The sequence below is a fragment of the Gallinula chloropus genome (genome assembly GCF_964237585.1).
Source record: "Gallinula chloropus genome assembly, chromosome: 1".
Lineage (NCBI taxonomy): Eukaryota > Metazoa > Chordata > Aves > Gruiformes > Rallidae > Gallinula > Gallinula chloropus.
Window position 1 is genome coordinate 69,383,763 of NC_140085.1, and position 19,621 is coordinate 69,403,383.

Genomic DNA, 19,621 nt, shown 5'->3' on the forward strand with positions numbered 1-19,621 from the left:
TGAAATCAATGGACCTATAGTCTGGCCTAACAAAGTTACCTCAGGATACAGTCTTTGTATACTCCTTTAGCTACGCTTCTTTGTATACAAGTATTCTTCCTTTATTTTTTATATGCACACGCATTTTGAAAAGCATTTCTAGTTACAGTACAACTGAAGCCACTTAGTTTTTATTCAAAACTATGATTTTGCATAAAAATGTTATGGAGAAGAAGAACAAATACATCAGTTAGAAACTCAAGAAGAAAGGTATTGGGGATGTGTGTGTTCACTGTATATAGTTGAATTGTAGATCATGTTACTTTCTTTCCTCTTTCCATTTTTGTGACTTCCCATATTTTTAGTGAAAAAGACAGCATTTACAGAACTCTGTCATCTTTATCAGTTGTACTGAAAGATTGTGTTGGGTTTGCGTGGCAAGGTTTTGGTAGTGGGGAGGGGGGGGGGGGGGGGGGCAGGGGCGACAGAGGCAGCTTCTTTGAGAAGTTCCTAGAAGTTTCCCTCCATGTCTGAAAGAGCCAATGTTAGATGCCTCAAAGATGGACCCACCACTGGCCAAGCCCAAGCCCATCAGTGATGGCAGTAGTGCCTCTGGGATAACATATTCAAGAAGGGAAAAAAAATCTACCAGCAGATTTTTGCCACCAGAGAGAGGAGTAAGAAGTTTGAAGAGACACTTTGCAAACACCAAGGTCAGTGAAGAAGGGGGAGAGGAGGTGTTCTAGGCACCAGAGCAGAGATTGCCCTGAAGCCTGTGGAGAAGAGCATGGTGAAACAGGTTGTCCCACTGCAGCCCAAGGAAGATGACAGGGAGCAGAGATCTCACCCCACACTGGAGCAGGTGGAGACACATGAAAGATGCTGTGACTTGGTGGGAAGTCTGTGCTGGAGAAAGCTCCTGGTAGGATCTGCGGTCCTGGCAGGAGGTGAGCCCATGCTGGAGCAAGTTTGCTGGCAGGACTTGTGACCCAGTAGAGGGTCATGCTGGAGCAGTCTGTTCCTGAAGGTCCACCCCATAGAAATGACCCACATTGGAGCAGTTCTTGAAGAAGTTTGTGGAGGACTGTTGGTGTGAGGAGTCCTCTTGCTGAGGAGGAAGAGAGACAACGTGTGATGAACTGACTGTAAACCCAATTTCCTGTTCCCTGTTTTGCCTATGCCACTAACTGATCAGTGATCTCTCCCTGTCCTTATCTTGACCTGTGAGCCTTTTTTATTTTCTCTCCCCTGTCCAGCTGAGGAGGGGAGTGATAGAACAGCTTTGGTTCTATCAAACCTGGTGTCCAGACAGGGACAACACAGCAGAAAGACTATGTCTCCTCTTTAATTTTTCCAATCAGATTTGATTTCACATTGTTCTTTCAATATGCAAAAAAAAAAAAAAAAAAAAAAGTATTTTGTTGAAAGAGGGAATTTGCTTGTGTGATGGAATCCCACCCCTGGTTAAAATTCTGAGTGCACAGAGCAAAGGCATGGTAATTGCCAGGCAACTATACACCCATCTACTTGTACTAAATGTGCTGGTTCTGGCCAAGCCAGAGTCAACCTCCCCAAGCAGTCATCACAGGTGAGCTGAGTTAACCCAGGTGACCTGAGTTCTCCTGGGCTATTTTCCACACCACCTGGCATCACTCCCCCATAAAAGGGGCTGGTTGGGGAGGGGCATTGCCTGAGTGCTTTCAGAGCAGTCTGAGTGTGGCTAGGGTGGTCTTTGTGTTGTGTAGCACTCTGGTGGGTAAGGTACTCTGTGTTATCACTGGGTATGATTTGAATTGATTGTTACTGTTCTACTTGTATAGTGCTTTTGTCATTGAACCCTGTTTATCCCAACCCATGGAGGCTCTGTCTCCTCTGGGAGTGAGTGGTGTGTGGTGTTCAGCCACTGTTTGAGGCTAAAGCGCTACATAAAGCTATGTCAGTGTGGGTGAATTTGATTGCTTGCAATACTGTGGGAAGATATTTAGCCTCCTCTTTAAATCTGTGCTGACTAGATTATGAACACTGAAGCCTGACTTGCTGATTATATTGTGTGTGTGCACCTGTATGTTACATGTTAGCAGTTAACAAGTTACAAGTACCAGAGTAATTGACCTTTGTCTTAAAATATTACAGGAGATGGAAGTAAGAAATGGGAGACTTCTTGTGAAGGATATTCTCTGTTTTGAGAATGAGGTGCATCATTTCAGAATAGTTACATGAAGAATTTCAAGTGTAGTTTACTTCTCTTAAATATCAGCTTGATAATAAATTAAAACCTGTACTTATCCTTAAAATGTAATTCTTCTGAACTCTTTCTTCAGTTGTAGCACACAGATCCTATGTAAGAAGTCTCTCCTGAAGCAAACATTTCCAAATATACTTGTAATAAGCATCTACTTTTAATGGTGTTCTGTTACAACCTCAGTACCAATAACACTATCCTTCTCCTACAGTGCATCACTAATGATTTAAACAAACCCAATAAAACAATGCTAGGACACTTAATATAATTGAAGATAGGAATCAAGTAACAGTTGAAGTTCACTGTAGAAGAATTTATATTGTCTCTTATTATTTGAAGGCTCTCCATGACTGCTATCTGATACCTCTTCATCAGTTAGAATAGGTATGATAATTCAAGCAGTAATTTTGCCTTCCTTTTATGCAGCATAAGCATATCAACAGATAGTTTCTCCAGTGTGGTAGCAGTTTACTTCAGTTCCCACAGTTGCTTGCTTTTTTTTTTTATTCTTACTTATCCAGGTATTAAAAATACTATGGGTTTCCATGAAGGTATACTATTATTATAATTAGTTCTGGTTACCTAGTAAAGAACACAAAACTTAAATACCAAGCATGCTTTAAACTCCATGCCAAGCTGTTCTCTATTGTCCGTGTAGAATACCATGAGATCAGCAGAATTTGGCTTCAGCAATGTAAAAAAAATTAACTTTCTTGGAATGCATTATAGTTATTGCTTGATTTACAGTAATGCCTGAAGAAACAAACAGGATCAGGACCTTATCAAGCTGCCTTTCAGTAAACAAAATTTTCTTAGTCAGCATATAATGCCAAGTTAGCAAGTGCACTTTCATGATAAGCTTCTCTTTATTCTCAACATCTCAATTGCTCTCTTTCCAAAACCCTACTGAAGTGACAGTATCATTAACAAGGTTGTGTACTTTATCACATTTGTTTTATCACAGTGTGTGATTATTCCTATGCCCAGTGAAGTCAAGAACCATCATGCCTGAAGCTATGATACCCTGGAGTTATTTCCTTTCTGCTGTGGAGCTCATGAGCTCTTGAATACCAGATCTCATTTTGCTTGGCCCAGCATTGTCATTACTGCACAACTATTACCCAAACAGGTCACTCACTGGTCTTTGCCGATGAGTGGCATACACTCCCATAGCACAAACAGCTCACAGTGGCATTAGCACAGCATCTGTCTAATAAAGTAGTAAACTTGAAACTTAGCTGAACTATGGTGCATAAGTCACAGAACTGAATGCCTTCTACAGAGGAAAATATACTGCTTTGTCAACTTTTCCCCCTGATTCTCTGGCTTTTATAGCCCTCCCCCCCTGCATAGTGGGAGATGGAGCTGTTAGATAGCAGCAGGTTACTGAGCTAACAAACTAAGGTACAAAATACATGTTCTTCATGGAAAAAGTTTAATTTATCCTGGAAGACTGTAGAATGATAGATAAGCCACACAAGTAGTTTGCTTATCTGAATTTTTTCAATCAAAGAAAGTTTAGCTGAACCCATGATACCCTTGCTGAGAGAGAAGTAGAAAAAATAAGTGACCATTTATTAAGGGGTAACCACTGTTGAGCCAGTAGAACTCAAAAAAATGAGAGAAAATCTGTGTGAGAGCAAATGATGGATATGTTAAATCCCACCAGCATGTTCCTTCTTTCCTGTGATAAGGAATGTCAAATCTTGCTTAGAAATAATATGCTGCTGTAAGGGTAATTAATACATAAAGGCTAATAGATGTTGCTAAACTTGGTTGAAAGCTAGGTAGAAGGGGCATCTGCCTGTTATGGCATGTTGTGGGGAGAGGTGGCAAACACTGATACAACCTGATACAGTGTGTGTGTGGGGGGGGGGGGGGGGGGTGGGGGTGGGGTGGGTCTCACCTGATCTGAATGGCTCCTGTCTGCTTCCTGCCTGACCTCTCTAACAAAGTGATGCTTTCACACATGGCCCCGAACAAGCATCAGATAGCACCCATGTAAAGGACAAGTTTTCAGAACTGCTGTTTCAGTGTTTAATATTTACAAATGTTTGGAAATAAATCACACAAAACATTTAAGCTTTCTATAGGGTCAGCATTTGGGTGCACCGTTCTCCTTTGCTCACAGTGCTGCAACCTGTGCTGTCCCATGCTGTCCTTGCACCTTGCTGACATGCACATTTCTTTGTGTCAGAGTTGCTTGCCATAGTGACATTTTGCATCCCCACAGATGTGCTCACCTTGTATAAGGACACACTAGCCCATACCTCTTTAATGATGTAAATGACTGATCTGAGAGGAAGTACAAATAAGGACAGGAGCTCAGAAACGTTAGGGCAGGTGCTGTCACATTTTCCAAAACAACCTTATATGAAGAACCATTTTGAACATAGGAATTTAATTTTATTTAACCCCAAACGTGCACCTTGCTTGCTTGTGAGCTATTTAGTGTTTGGGGGTGTGATCTAGGAGCTCTTGTGCACATCACATGTTTTGTATGTTTCTGTGGGAGTTGAGCGTACTTAAGGTTACCTCTTCCATAAGTCCTGGTCAGCTGTACTGTTCAGATTGGGGGCTGGAGAGGGGAGGGGGGGGCTCGCTGGGCGGGCTCTCTTTGCACTCTCCAGGGTGCTGAATGCAGAAGCATGCCCCGAAAGGCAATTAATCAGAGTCTTATTTCAATATCCAAAATTTTGCGTTTTCCCCCCTCTTGTCATCCCTACAGGCTGAGGACAAGCACATGTGCTGCATCTGTGGGCCATACCATTGGCTTTATACAGCGCTCATATTATTTCCAGTTTGAAAACTGCATCTTTCAAATGAAGGCACTCTTTACACTGATACCCTCCTCTTCTTTTCCTGTGGTTTGCATTTTGGCCAGGTTGTCCAGTGCTTCAGCATGGAAAAATTAATTACGTTTTTGTAATTCATTCAGCTGCATTCAGCACTCCTTTCCCTTTCCATTGTGCAGAATAGCAGAGTTTGTCTGGGCAGGGTGAATGAATGGTGAGGCTAACAGAAAAGATGAATGAAACAGAGGGAGAAGTATCATACAGTTGGTTTCAGTTTGAGATTGCTGTATGTCTGCTGACAGCAGTTTTTATTTTAAGAGCTAGCTGTTTTTCCTGTCTTGATGGGCAAAGGTTGCTGAAAAGCTATTCAACCAAACAGTCAGAACTAGAATTTGTCAGTCTTCCAAAAGAAAACTTCAGTCCATATGCTTGTGATTTTGATGAAATTTCAAAAAACTAAAAGGATGGGTTTGGTGATCTGGAACTTGCTACTAGTTCCCCTTATAATGATCCTTGAATTACTTCATTAATAAATATATCCACTATGTGAATAGACTTTAATTAGAGTCAGTATAACAACTATGTTTTAAAGTATAAGGTCTACCTTATTTTGTAGGAAACTGACATATTTTTCACAGCACAGGTCTTACAAACTTCAGGTGTTCCTGGAAGAACTTACATTTTCTGTCCAGTAACACATTTTATTTTCAATTTGGATGTAGACAAAAAAACCCCAACATAACTGAGGGAATCAATTTCAATTTCTTAGAGCAATTCCATCACGGACATAAGAGATTTACAGAATTACTAGGTACCACTCCAGGTCAAGCAGTCAGCCTTGCAGACTATCTATATTAATGCTAAAAAAATTAAGTAATGCCAACATGCATAAAAGGCAATTTAGGATTTCAGCTCTTCCCACATGTATTAAAGTGCTATAATATGTTTTATTTGAAGAGCTGTTGGGAGTGAATGGGAACCCAGTATCACAGTGTTTTTTATGCCATCCTTCCAATAGCATAGTACACAAGTTGTAACAATCTTAAATTATCTTTAGCATGTCCTTGGAAAGAAGAGTAGTGCTGTTCATGGTGGACATTACATGGACTGCAAAACGCTCTACAGACAACTGAGCTCCTTAACATATTTACAAGAAAGCTATTACTCCTATTTTCAACCTGCAGTGTAAAAATTAAAAGTGTACTGTAACGTGAACTTGGAGCTCAAGCCTACACCCCATCCCAAGATCCCTAATTACCCACATTAACCTTTGGTTTCCAGTCAGTTCTAGGGCCATTGGCTCACCAGGCTGGGAAGCTCAAGCAGAATGCAAGGCTTAGCATTTTGCCCCTACAGGCAGCCTGGGCACAACCAGTTCAAGCCATGCAACGTAAATTTGTGCCCCAATATGATAACTGCTAAAATGAATATATATATAAATATATATATAACTAAACCAGAACTGCACTTGACAGTGTCTCACTTCTAGAAACCCACTTCTGGAAATGGAAATCAGAAACCCAAAGTGGATGATTAAGAGCACTGCGAGCAGAAAGCTTAGGTCCTGATAATGGAATTTGAAATGAACAGAGGAGTGCAGGAATATTTCTCAAATCTCATCCGTTACTTACCATTTAAAATCTTTTACATCATTTGGGTTCCATATTATTTATTTAGGTTTCTTACATGATTGATTTAACACTTTTCTTCTGAAATATAACCCTTAGAGGAGGCAGAGATGGTGATACCAATTGAATACAGGTTTGGTTTCTCTTTAGGGTAGTCTGAAAAGTGTCTCCTTGTGAAAAAAGGGTTCAAGTCTGTCAAGTCAGACATTTCCCTGTGTCTCCCCATTCTGGCTTTTTGGTTATTATCATGCTCACCGTGCCTAGTGCTAGATTTGGTGTTGTCAGTGTGGGGTAGATGCGCCTTGAGCACATGGCTTGTGTCAGGCACATCAAGATTAAACATGAGATGAGAAGTGAGCCCAGCCATAAGAGCTGTGCTTTTGCATGTATGCAGTTGCAGGGTGTTACATGTGCATATAACGTTGCTTCAGCGGTTTGACACTACCAAAATCATGCATTTCCATTTCACATAAGTCATAAGTTAGGTGTCTGTTGCCTGTTAAGAGTTTGACCTAAAAATGTGATATATTACATTTGGGGAGTAAGAGATGAAGGAATGAGTTAATGTCTTCCACAGTCAGGTTTAATAAAATCCTAACACTAAATCACTATCTTTTACTTGATCAAGAAATAGGTGTCAGATCTACAAAGGTTTCAGACCTGCCCCTATTATATTGTGTTTCTGTGTTTGCAGTAAAGCACTTTTCCCTCAGACAACAGATTTTAAACCTTAAAATATCTGAGATAATGGTTGCTTTGGGGTTTTTTTTAATGCTTTCCCCCCCCCCCACATACTTAGCTACTTATTTAGAAATTGAATAATTATATTCAGGAGATGACAAAGGTGAGAACCTACAGTAATTTTTGCATTTAGGAAACTGTTGTCTGGAGAAGTTAATACAGCAGAGAAGGTATTAATTGATGCAGAAAAGAAGTTCAAGGAAGAAGCACAAGCAAAAACCCAGAGAAAGTTTTCTATAGCTCCAGTCAGGTATTAGTCCTCCTCAGTGGCTCAGTTACTGTACTGTCTGGAATGCTGTATTCAGTTCTGTGCACAGTGCAAACTGAGAGTCACATAGCATCTAGGGAAAATGTTCTGGAGGGCATGTTTTTTAGAGAAGTAAAAATGTAAGACTGATCAGATGATATTACTCAAAAGAAGAAAGGAACTAATGCCACTTTTTTTTTTTTTCAGTAGTATGGAAATATAACTTGGAAACCAAGAAATAAACTTTCTGAGATAATTATTGCCAGGGATGAGAAGTCTCAGCCCCATGAGCAATTCTGATAGAAGATGAAGGATGCATACGATGGCAGTGCTCCCCCACTGCCAGAACAAACAATGAGAGTATGACCCCTGTTTTATTCTCAGCCACATGATTGTGGAAAAGCGGGAAGCAGGTCACATTCAAAACGCTGGTGTTTCGTGTAACAGTCTGTTTTCTGTTGCAAAAGGGAGGAGAGAAATAGCGGTATTCACTTTCTCCGTAATGGCTAGAAAGCTCAACAATAAAATGAGGGGTTTGACGCTGGATTAGTTATGTTTGGGTTTCTCTTCCTTCCATATTAACAAATAAAAATAAGTCATAGTGCAGAAAGCAATGACAGAGGACACCAATCTCCCATTACTTAATGTAACATAATGAAGTGCCACTTACGGTTTTGCCAAAACTTTGATGGAAAAAATAAACAATTAAGCTGCCTGTTTAGAGTTACACAGTATGAAAGGCTGGTGTAGAGTCTCGGGTTAGCTAGAAGCAGCACCTAATTCAGTTCTTTACAAGCTGTGCAGTGAGGAAATGCCACTCTTAACCCTTTTCAATTAAGTGTTCACAGATAAGAAAAGGACTGGGGAGGAAAGGAGAGTGATCCTCACCAAAATTAAGCAGTTGCATACGATTGCTGGTTTTGGCAACAGGAAGAAACAGAAGTAACTGCTCTCTGAACAACTGTCTAAACTGCTCCTCAGTTCTTTCTCTGTCTTTTCCAAGGGCAGCCGTATAAGGCAGATGAAAAGGGAGGGACCTCACTCATTGTGGGTCTTGATCAGCTGGGGGCAGAGTCAGGCAGTAGCTTCTCTCCCTGCATCTCTCCGGGGAGTCTGCTGTATGAAACTGAGGGAGCAGCAAAGAAAAGGAGTAGAAGGACATACAACAAGAGAAAGTAGGTATTGTCTACCAGCTGTTTTCAGCTTTTTTTTCTGTGTGCCTAACTGTATGGGATCCACTGTTTTGATTAAGCAGGCTGGCAAATGTGTTCCAGGTAGCTCTGTTTGCAGCTGCTGGGTAGCCAGCCTTTGCTACAAGGACTTGTCGGGGTAGCCTCAGCTAGAACGAATGCTATGGAGGGAATGTACTTCTCAGGTGTTTCTTATGTTCTTGTTGTAGATACATGAAGGGTTTGAGTTTAAACTTTACTGCTTGGTCCGTACAGCTTTTCAGTTTTAAGAGAACTAATGAAGGAAAGTATTTCTCTATCTGCTATAGGACTATTGGAGAAATGCATCAGTCCACCTTACCATGGCCAGCCTTAGGAAATGAGCACATTGTAACGAGTCCACTTCTGCATGTGGAGTAACTTTCAGGAGGCTGTTTAGAGGTACAATGGTAGTTTATCCACTACATAGGAGGATATTTAAAATACACCAAAACAAAAAAGGCTGCTTTATTTAGAAAGAGGAGAAAAGGGCTTTATTTAGAAAGAGGAGAAAAGGGCTGAAATTCTCTAAGTTACTGTACTCTGTTGAGGCTGAAGTAACTCAATGTGGCTGTGACTCTCTTCTGACAGAGGAGCAGTTAGGAGCAGCTCCTAGGCAAGTATGTTACAGGATGACATTACAGGCATAATTTTGACATTAATTTCAGCAATACTTGGAAGTTAAAACTCACCTCTTGTGATACTTCCCATGTTCTCATACTTTCATAATGTTTTCATTTTAGCTAAGCATTTTAAATAAGGAGGCTTTTCCTGGTAGCGTGTGTAAGAAATGAGACAGTACAAAAAATGACACTTGGGAAAGAGCTCCTCTCAGTCTCACAAAATGATTAATATTGCTGCTAAGTATCTGGGTATTAGCAGTAATTTAAGTCTGCCCCATGAAATATATATTGATCTCTAAGAGCATTGTTTGCTATTCTGTTTTCTCTGGCAAAGTTAGCAGTACATTGAATGGCTTGAAGCAAATTAAGAGTCAGGGCAGGAGTCATTGAACTTTTCCTTTGTAACGCTGTTGGCCTTGAGTGACAGTTATCACTCATGGCATCCTCCTTTTCTATGATTGAGGAAAATTGTTCCTGAGTATTGTGGACTGCAAATGCAGATCCCATGAAGTGACTGAAATAACTTATTCAAGTCTTAAAATATTTCTGTAACATTCAACTTCTATATAAGATCCCTTGAGGTATTAAGTGATGAAGTTCAGGACCTCAATCTGGTGTGTTTCTGGCATCAGCAAGTTTATAAACTCCAGGAAACTTGCACAGTTCCACCTCTAATCAGGAAACTTCAAGAACAGCTCAGTTTTTAAAAAATAAGCTCTCAAGACATCTCTGCTGCTGTACTACTGTTGCACTATTTTAATAGTTTTAGGCTTCCTTAACAAATGTAACTTTGAATTGTCATTTTCATTATTCCTTAAAAAGTCTTAACCCCTTTCCTTTCACAGCCTCCTGTTACTTCTGGTGTCTAGCATGTGTCATTGTCTAATGTGTTTTTCTGATTTAATTTCAGAGGCTGTGAGTGACAGCAGGTGACAGGGTGACAGCTCACACTTGTGGCACAGAAGCTCCATGATAACAGCAGAAAGTCATCTTATCAGCTGCTGAAGAACAGCCAGAGCAGAGAGGACACACAATACCTTGTTTATGATTTTAAATATTGATCAGGGTTAGCAATACCTGTGTGTTGTTACAGAATGTCCTGCGATAGCGGAGAAACTGTTGAGCACCCAATATATAACCGCTGTGGCCAGGTTCAAGGCTCTGCTGCTGAGCTTGAAAGTCTGAATGGAAAAAGGAAATCTGCAACATTGCTGGAAGTCAGGGGGAACCTAGGCAATATGCAGTATGCCTCTGTGGCACTGGATCCAGAAACCCTGGTGAATAATGAATCTGAAATTCCCAGTAAGCCTGAGGAAGGAGCAAAGGCTGCAGCCTTGACAGAAAGGCAAGTCCCCAGGGCCTGTACAACGGAGTGTTTCCATAGCCATTATTTAACTAAAACTAGCACACAGGGAGATGTCTACAACTTCCTGGAGAGGCCCAGTGGATGGAAGTGTTTTATCTACCATTTTACAGTGTAAGTACATTCATTTTCACATAGTCTTTGGTGTGAGAAAAATCTGAAGCTGTTCACTAACCAGAAATCATAATACTAGAGCTTCCAGGCTGAAAATCTGTTGCATGAGTAATCCCATTGAAAGGAATGGAAAAGCTAGTTTCTTAAAGGGTCAGCTGGTATATTCATTAACATTTCCAAAGGAGGGCTTTGTATTCTTCACCTGATGCTTATCTGCAAAGATTTAGATGGTATATTTGATATTTCTGAGGGGAAGCCCTACGTGTTCATGGCAGTTTTTATTGCTGCCTTAGCTGCTTCGCATTGTTCCAGCTTCAGATGCTGCTCTTAGCATGAGATGTGGAAGGTTCAGCTGTGATCAGATATGCCACATTTTTGTCATGCAGAAGTGCCAAAACAAGTAATTGGTTGGACAGACATATAATCATAACATTAGTAATGTGAATTAATTTACAGTTGTAAGCAGAAGTATAAATTTAGCAACGTGTTTTTCTTTATGCCATATATGTAGTACACGCCAGGAGGAAATTAAAGGCTTCCATTTACCCTTTAAACCAGTGGTTAATATATTAGTACACCTGCTACTGTTTTCCTTGAGCTGCTTATGGTATCTGTCAATTTTAGCAGCACCTCCATTACTATTTTGAATGTTGCTTAAAAGATTTGTAATTTGTCATCTTAGTTGTAGAATGGGTCCAGTTGTGCTCTCACTGAGGCAAGAGGAACACTTAACTGGCTATGGTGAATGCAAACTGAATCAAAAGTTCTTTGATAATACAATTAGTATATGTCCTGGAGATCTGCAGAGTGTTGAAATCATTTTGTTTGTCTCAAACTTTTCTGTGGCCTGTGACTGCATTTTGGAAAAACTATTACCAGATACTGCAGTCAAACCCTGCCCAGAGAAAGATGCTATAATTGTAAGAATTAATTATAATGCTTCTACCTGGCAGAAAATAGAGGGTCTTATTGATAGGTGCTTCTTTCCATTCCTCAAAATCATATCTGGATTTTTTATTTTTTAAGGATTTTTGGATTCATGAAATTTTGCCATGTTAAAGGATAAGGCCTTGTTCAAGGACTATGCTTATAGTGTATAGTAATTTCTAAGGCCTAAACAGATGTAACTTGTGTAGATTTAAGCATGTAAATAGTCATGATTTAAGCCCATTTTGAGGTTAGGATGTATTGTTTCATCGTATGGGTTGCTTTTATCTCTGGCTTTAATATCTACTTGGTTTTTTACAATGGGCATTTTAAAAAAATGTACACACACACCTGCAATACAAAAATTTGAGAAAATATTGTAATACTAACAGAAAAGTTTTAATTTTTTTACTAGTACAAGGGTTCCTAATTTAAAAGCTCTTAAGAGCTTTTCCTTTGAGATTGCTTGAAAGCAAAATTTTTAAACGTAGTTTTGGCCAGCATTTTGTCTTCAAGTATATTTGTCCTAATGATCATCCCAATAACTACATGGTGTGTTCATTTATATAACAAGTTACTGTTTTAGAAAGAAAATACTATGTGACATTAAGTATAATTAAACATTGTTAAAACAATGAAGTGCTGATCTAAAATACAGTTAATTTCAATATGAGTGAGCTGTAATATTTTTAAAGTAAGCTTCTTATGTTATATTTGTGTCTTTGGAGTAATTTATGTAGAATTTATTTGATGATGACAATTTTCAATACAAATCCAGTCTTCCAATATGCAGCTGGTACTTGCATAGCCTGGGACAGCTGGATGTGCAATGTCCCTTCATTATCCTTTTGTGATACCACATAACTTATGTACAAACTTGCAGTTGCTCCAGGGGGTAACTTTCCTCTTGCATTCTGAAATTACCAAGATAACCTTGCCTCGTTTAACATCTATGCTGTGCCTGATACTTCCCATTTAAGGAAGTAAACTTAAGGAACTGTATAATGTGTTAGAAAAGGGAAAATTTTTTTCCTATGTCTGGAATTAGTGTTATTTTAGTGGTTATTCCTGGCTGAAATTGTGATTTCAATACAAAATGTTTGACGGGGTGATTGGGTTTGTTTGAGAATGATTCCACTCCACTCCTAAAAACCTTCCTAATTAAGTAATTTTTAGTTCCACTGGAAGTACCGTGTAATACTTCTGATATCCCCAAGAGCAGCATAGAGAACAAGTTAGAAAGAGGGGAGGCCTTGTGAAATGGCTGTGGCATGCAGTACAATACATTGGTCCTAACTGTCCAGTTCTTGTGGCTCAAGATATTGGGTATTAATATATGTTAGAATCCAGCTGTTTGCCATATGGTCCTCAGCCCAGAAAAAGAAGAGTGTGCCTTGCTTGAATTAGATTTCTGAACTTAACTATGCACTTGTCTAAATCACACTCACATGTCAAGATATCATGGCATAGTCCTCACATATTATCTTCTGAGTAGTACAATATGTATTGGTGCTGAGTTATGTACAGTGATGAAGTTACTTGGCACATCATTTAGTTGTAAGTGAAGCCCTGTTCGTGTGATGAGTTTGTGTTTCTGAAACATATATATTTAATTACAACTGGAATGGCACAAGAATTGTCTAGAATATTGCATTCATTGGACTAAAATACTGTGATCACATGCTGTGAACTGAGAGGGGAGTGGTGAAACCGTGCAGTATTCCTCATAATAAGATTATTGACCTCCGTTTAGACGCTAGGTGACACAACGGTCACAAACCAAAACCAGAATGCAGTGCCTGTGCTCTGAGTGCTAGGATGTAATTGTGGTGGGGAATGTTACACTGCAAGTCTCTGCAGGCCGCCTTTGCCACAGGTAGAGGGCGGGAGTGCTCTGGCCTTTCTCCCGTATTTGTAAAGTCACCAGAAGCGCAACCAAAGCGTTTTGAAAGGGAAGGATCACGCTGTGTGCACCCACGTACACTCACACACACAAGTAGTGATGATAATAGGAGAACAGTATGTTCACTTGTGCTTGTTGTCCTGTGTTAATTTGTTCTGAGTGTGACTGACAGAGGCCATCTTGTGTCAGCTGAAGGCTGTGCCGGCATCACAGGGGAGCCCTGTGCTGCACAGCTGCAGGGCTCAGGTCCAAGGAAAAAAAAACAACCTGAGTTTGCACTGGGGCTAACCGGCTCTCTCACAAGCAAAGATCCATACTACCTTTTCCCCTCAAATACACCCTGTTGTTTTTATTCACTGCAGTCCAACTTTCTTGTCCTGTCTTTTCCATTTCTCTGGAACATCAAGCCACTGCTAATTCTGCTCTTTTCAGCTACTGTTGTCTGAGTAGCTATTTATTTTTTTAATTTTAATTACAAAACAGACACTTAGAGGGAAATAGAGCGAGTAGTACTTCGACTAAGAAGTGAGGGAGCAGAACAAATGGCTATGCTGAGTTCGATGAAACAGGGACAGAGGAGAACCTGGGACAGAGACAGAAAGCTAGATTGGATTGTCCTAGAAAGTGAGACTGATGCTATGATGCTGAAACTGGAGGAAAAGCAGTACAGGAAAAGGTTAGCTCAAGAGCAAAGGGCAGCAGACAAGCAGGAAGTACAAAGAAACAAGACCTAACAGCTTTTGGAGATCAAAAGGTTGGATAAGCACAATGAGCACACTGGACGGCTGAAAATGGTCAAGAGGTTCAGAGAGAGTCACTGGGAGGAAGAAGGGCTAGGAGATGACATCTGGAAGCTAGGGGAAAGAGGGAGCATGGAATTTGTGATGAGAGAAGGAACCTTTCACCCATAGGCAACTGGTTTGAATCTCATCCAAGTCAATGGTGAAGAAGTAATGACTGTGGGGAGATACAAAAGGAGCTGTTGGTCCCGGTCCAGTTCTTAGTGAGCGGATGTCAGCATCACTGCAGGAGTTAGCACAGCTGGAAGGTTTGCTGGCAGTCAGTAGAGAAACCACAGGCTGGTTGAAAAGGGAGGCAAGTCTAAGGCAAGAGGGAGGCCCATGAGAGGGACTCTTAGATTGTGTTCTCAGGCTTGCCACTTTTTGGTCGTGCATCACTGTGAAAGTTTAAGTGAGAACTTGCAGCTGTTACAGGTTACTTTTGTGCTGATTTGGTCCCTTGTTAACTGAGTGTTATACCTGGTTCTCTTTTAAAAGTTATACCAATGTTTTTATCTCATAGCATCCTGTGGGATGGGGTGAGCCGATCTAACAGCCCTTTGCTAACATACCACCTCCAGTTGTGCTTCCCTTAATGGCACAGCTTGCTTCTGCCAGCCTTGTTTGCCCTTGGATATCCTTGGATCACTGAGCCAGTTCAGCTTACTAAGCCAGCAGAAACATAGCCCAGCAGGAAAAAGTGGATGGTCGTCTGTCAGGTTGGTAGTAAACATTCAGCATCTTCAAAGACCGTCCACTGTTGTTCTTATAGTGCTCCTAGAGGATCATAATCGCCTGTTAAATTTAACATAAAATTGTGTGGAATAATTGTAAAATAACACTGCAAATCATCCAGCAAGCACTGCAGACCACCTGGTTTGACTGCAGACAGCTCACAGATGCAGAGTTTGCCTGGCAAGAAAGTCTGTTCTCTAGAGTCCCTTATGATTTATGGGGAAACAACTCCTCCAAACGGTGACTCAGAGAATAATGGATATTCCTCTGAATCACTCCTAAGGGGTGCTGTCTGTCTCTGGCTGTGTGAGGATGCCCTTCCTGGTTTCACAAGAACTAGTGTAACGGTTTACCAATACCCAAAGGGTAAGGTTCCCTCTCACACCTTCCCTTCTTTCCTGGCCCCACCTTTCTCCTGCTGCGTCTGGCACTCACTGTAGCCCTCCTAAGAGAAGTCAGCTCATTGTAATAGCAGAAATCTACCCCAGCGAGACAGTTGCAGCATGTCAGAAAATGGTCTGATGGTGCTGGAACCAGTACTGAACAGTTAGTCAAGACTAGAATGGGATGAAGGAGAGCTCCAATTATTGCCATCAGAGAACTGTGGTGTTGGCTCATTTGCATACAAAAAGAAGATCCCTTAAGTTTTCTTTCTTACACCTCTTGTCCTTCATACTGACTCCCACAGCTTCTTCATAGAGAGGCACACACACCCCCTTGTTCCAGGCAGCTTGCTGAAAAGAAGTCCTCAAAGGAATTACCAATGAGTAATTTGAAAGTACATGCTCCTTGCAAAACCAGTATCAATAATGTTGCTAGCTTATAACTTTGGTAGGAAAGTACAGTAGTTCAAGAACAAGTTCATAAAATGGTGGCTGTCTAGCTAAGCATTTCTTCCTTTAGAAAAGATTCTATGTACAGAAGTCTGTATATCTGCAAGCAATACAAAAAGAGAGTTCAGATTATCAGGACAAATTAAAAATTGCCATTTTCTGTTATTGTTTCTCTTCAAACTTTGCTTTCTCTCTCTCTCTCTTTTTTTTTTTTTTTTTTTTACTTCGTGCAAAAAATGCTGTAGTCTTGTTCTGTTATTGCACTTGAAGAAGTTAGAAGACCCCATTCTGGCTGGTATCCCCTCCCCCCCACCCCCCCTTTTTTTTTTGGCATGCAATTCTGTTGATGTAAAGAACATTAAAAGAAATATAAGGGTCTAGTGGTTCCTTTTAATGACTGGAGCACTTGCCTACATATCTCTTCATTGTTTGAGTGTAGCAGCTCTCAGTTAATGAAACTAAATATATATACCAAGTAACTTAGCATAGTGTTCTCTTGCTTCTGTTTTTATCTGTAATGGAGCCTATAGCCCATTATTTATAACTGTTTATCTCAGAGACTGTCAAATTCCCATTTCTTTCCTTCCCACAATTATCTCTAGAATGCAAGCAGATACTTCGCTTTTTCTGATGATGTGATTGTAAATTCAGAGTAATTATAAGCATATGACTGCTTTTGAGATTCTGCTTTTGACCTTGATGTCACAGCTTAGGTCTGGACATGATGTACTTTCATAAGGGTAAGTGAAGACTGGTAATTATTATTAGATTCAGGGTGTTTCTTGCCAGCATAAGTTAGCTATTTGGATATTTTATGCATAAATTGAACTGGCAAGTTTTCCAATTTAGAGATACTTTTCATGTAGATATTAGCTACAGAGGGGTACTAAGATGATGTCTTGTCAATGAAGATAAACTTCAGGTACCAAAAGGTGAGCAGTATTAAAGGGAAGAAAGTCAAGGACTATTAAATTTGTAAAAAATCCCTCTTATGGCTTGAGGTTGCACATTCAACTGGATGATACGGTGGAACAGCTTAAATAGTTAATGAAGGCGAATATTAAGCAAAATTATTAACTGAAGTCCCAAGATCAATCTGTTCTAAAAATACATGGGGACGCTATAAATTTTTAGCCTCTCTTCCTAAGGAAATGTGGTTTATACAACCACATGGTCTGAATGCAACTGTCTGAAAGGGTTCTGCCAAAAACTTCTGAGCCAGTTGGCAAGCTTCAACTAATATCGACAGAGAATGGAGACATGTCAGAGATACTAATTTTCTTCACGGTTTCTCAAAATAAGCATTTGGGTAGAGGAGACAGAAATTAATAACCCCAAAGATGAAAACACTTCACTTTGTGACCAATTAGGTTGTTTGGTACCAAAGAGTCTTTTCAGGAGAGAGATGTTACAAAATTTCCTAAGGAAGAGCTTTGATCTGAGTGTACTTCGCTTTAGGCACAGAATAACCTAACCGCAAGGCACAAAGCCACAGGCTACATAAGTTCTATTTTCATTTTTTGAAATTATTGATGACTTTTTCCATCACTTATGCAAGAAATTCAATCCGTCTTATTCTAGAAGCTCAGTTTTGTAATAGACCGTTCAATGAATGTGCATTAATGTCCCCAACAGGCTACTGTTGTTTCTGTAGTGCAGCCATTTGTTTCTACAGTGAGAACAAATCCTCTAGTGTGGTGTTGATATGGTGCTATTGAGGGAATTTGGTTACACTTTTGTGGAAAAAGGCTCTGTTCTTACAGAAAACAGCTGTAAGAGAAAAAGATACAGAAAAAGACATTTCTTGATGCCAATATTACAACTGCTCATAACTTGTGGACTCCATATGGTATCAAACTCAGGAAGAAAAGTGTTTCAGATGTCTTCACGGTACACAATCTGACATTAACTTATTACTGGATGTATTTCTACGTCATCATTATATGCATTTGTTTCCCTTTTTTTGATACCAAACTCGAAAAACATTAATTAATGTGAGCACTACAAAGAGAATCACAGAATCGTAGGGGCTGGAGGGTACCTCAAGAGATCATCTAGTCCAACTCCCCTGCCAAAGCAAGTTTCCATAGGTAGGCATCCAGACAGGTCTTGAATATCTCCAGAGAAGGAGATTCCACACCCCCCCTGGGCAGCCTGTCCCAGGGCTCTGTCACCCTCACTGTGAAAAAGTTCTTCTGCATGTTGGTGCGGAACTTCCTGTGCTCCAACTTGCAGCCATTGCCCCTTGTCCTGTCCCCACAGACCACTGAAAAGGGGCTGGCCATTTCCACACATTTTCATTTCCCCCTGTGTCCCACACTTGAGATATTTATAAATGTTAATAAGATCCCCTCTCAGTCATCTTTTCTCAAGGCTGAACAGATCCAGTTCATTCAGCTTTTCCTTGTAGGGGAGATGCTCCAGGCCCTTAATCATCTTTGTAGCCCAGCTCTGGACTCTCTCCAGGAGATCCCTGTCTTTTTTATACCAGGGAGCCCAGAACTGGACACAATACTCCAGGTGGGGCCTGACCAGGGCAGAGTGGAGGGGGAAAAGAGGTTGGTGTTACACTGGAAATGGTGGTAGTCATTTCCTGTCTCTGTAAAGATGGGTTGTAAGTCACATGCCGAAGCCTACTGATTTTTTTTTTTTTTGTCTTTCACAGTCAGGGTTGATGATAAATGTATCAGAATCATGAACACTGATCATGAAGTTATGACAACGAGCTGTTTCTGTCAATGCTTAAAGAACTAATTAAGTCTCTTCTAGAAAGACTTGGTGATACAGAATCAAAATGAAAGCTTGGTTCTAGGTGTTGTAGAAATGTTAGCTAGTTACTTCTGATTGGAGCCAGATGGAGAATTCATATTACATGCAATTCGGCTATCAGATATTTCTGGATGCAATCTAGAAGTACCCGGGGAAAAAAAAAGAAAACAGGAATCTTCAGTATACCCATCTGATAGGTGGAGTTTTCCGTTGGTTGAAGGCTTCAAATCTCTGAAAATATTTTATTCTGAGACAAAACCAGAGTCAGAGATGCCCAAACTCCTTGCCAGGCAGGCTGACTGTTGGTAGCATCCAAACCTAGGCAAGCTTCCATTAAAACCTGTCTGATCTTCTTCTCCAGTTCTGTTAAAACCAACATATCCCCTGACTACTTTCTAATTTTAGCATATTGGTATTTTCAACAGAAAAAAATTTCCTTTACCAAAATTTCCAACCAACTCTAATTTGTGTATGATCACATATACATAAGCACAAGACCTTTCGACAAAACATCAAGCCTCAAGAGTCTGGAAACAGATCTGAGAGAGAACTGATGGACATCAAAACTTGCCTAAAAAGGCACATGGACAAACCTCTTTATGACTTAGAAACTCCTTTGGATAACAAAAATGTTTAAGCACCAGGAATGAGGTTTTATTCAGACTAGCAGGAATGTTTTATAGAAACACAAGGTTATTCAATGTAAGACAGTATAAACCCATTTAGAAAAAAGTG

The 19,621-nt window shown here is 40.2% G+C and overlaps 1 protein-coding gene across 1 annotated transcript in view; it reads left to right on the forward strand.

Moving 5' to 3' along the window:
* Positions 1 to 10,557: 10,557 nt before the first annotated feature.
* Positions 10,558 to 19,621, forward strand: part of LOC311189329 (potassium voltage-gated channel subfamily KQT member 1-like) — a gene marked incomplete at both ends in the record, with an annotated part of 484,473 nt that continues 475,409 nt past the window's right edge. The window contains one exon of the mRNA XM_084260993.1: positions 10,558 to 10,940. Within this exon, the coding sequence (XP_084117119.1) occupies positions 10,558 to 10,940 (383 nt within the window). The remainder of the gene's footprint in view (positions 10,941 to 19,621) is intronic.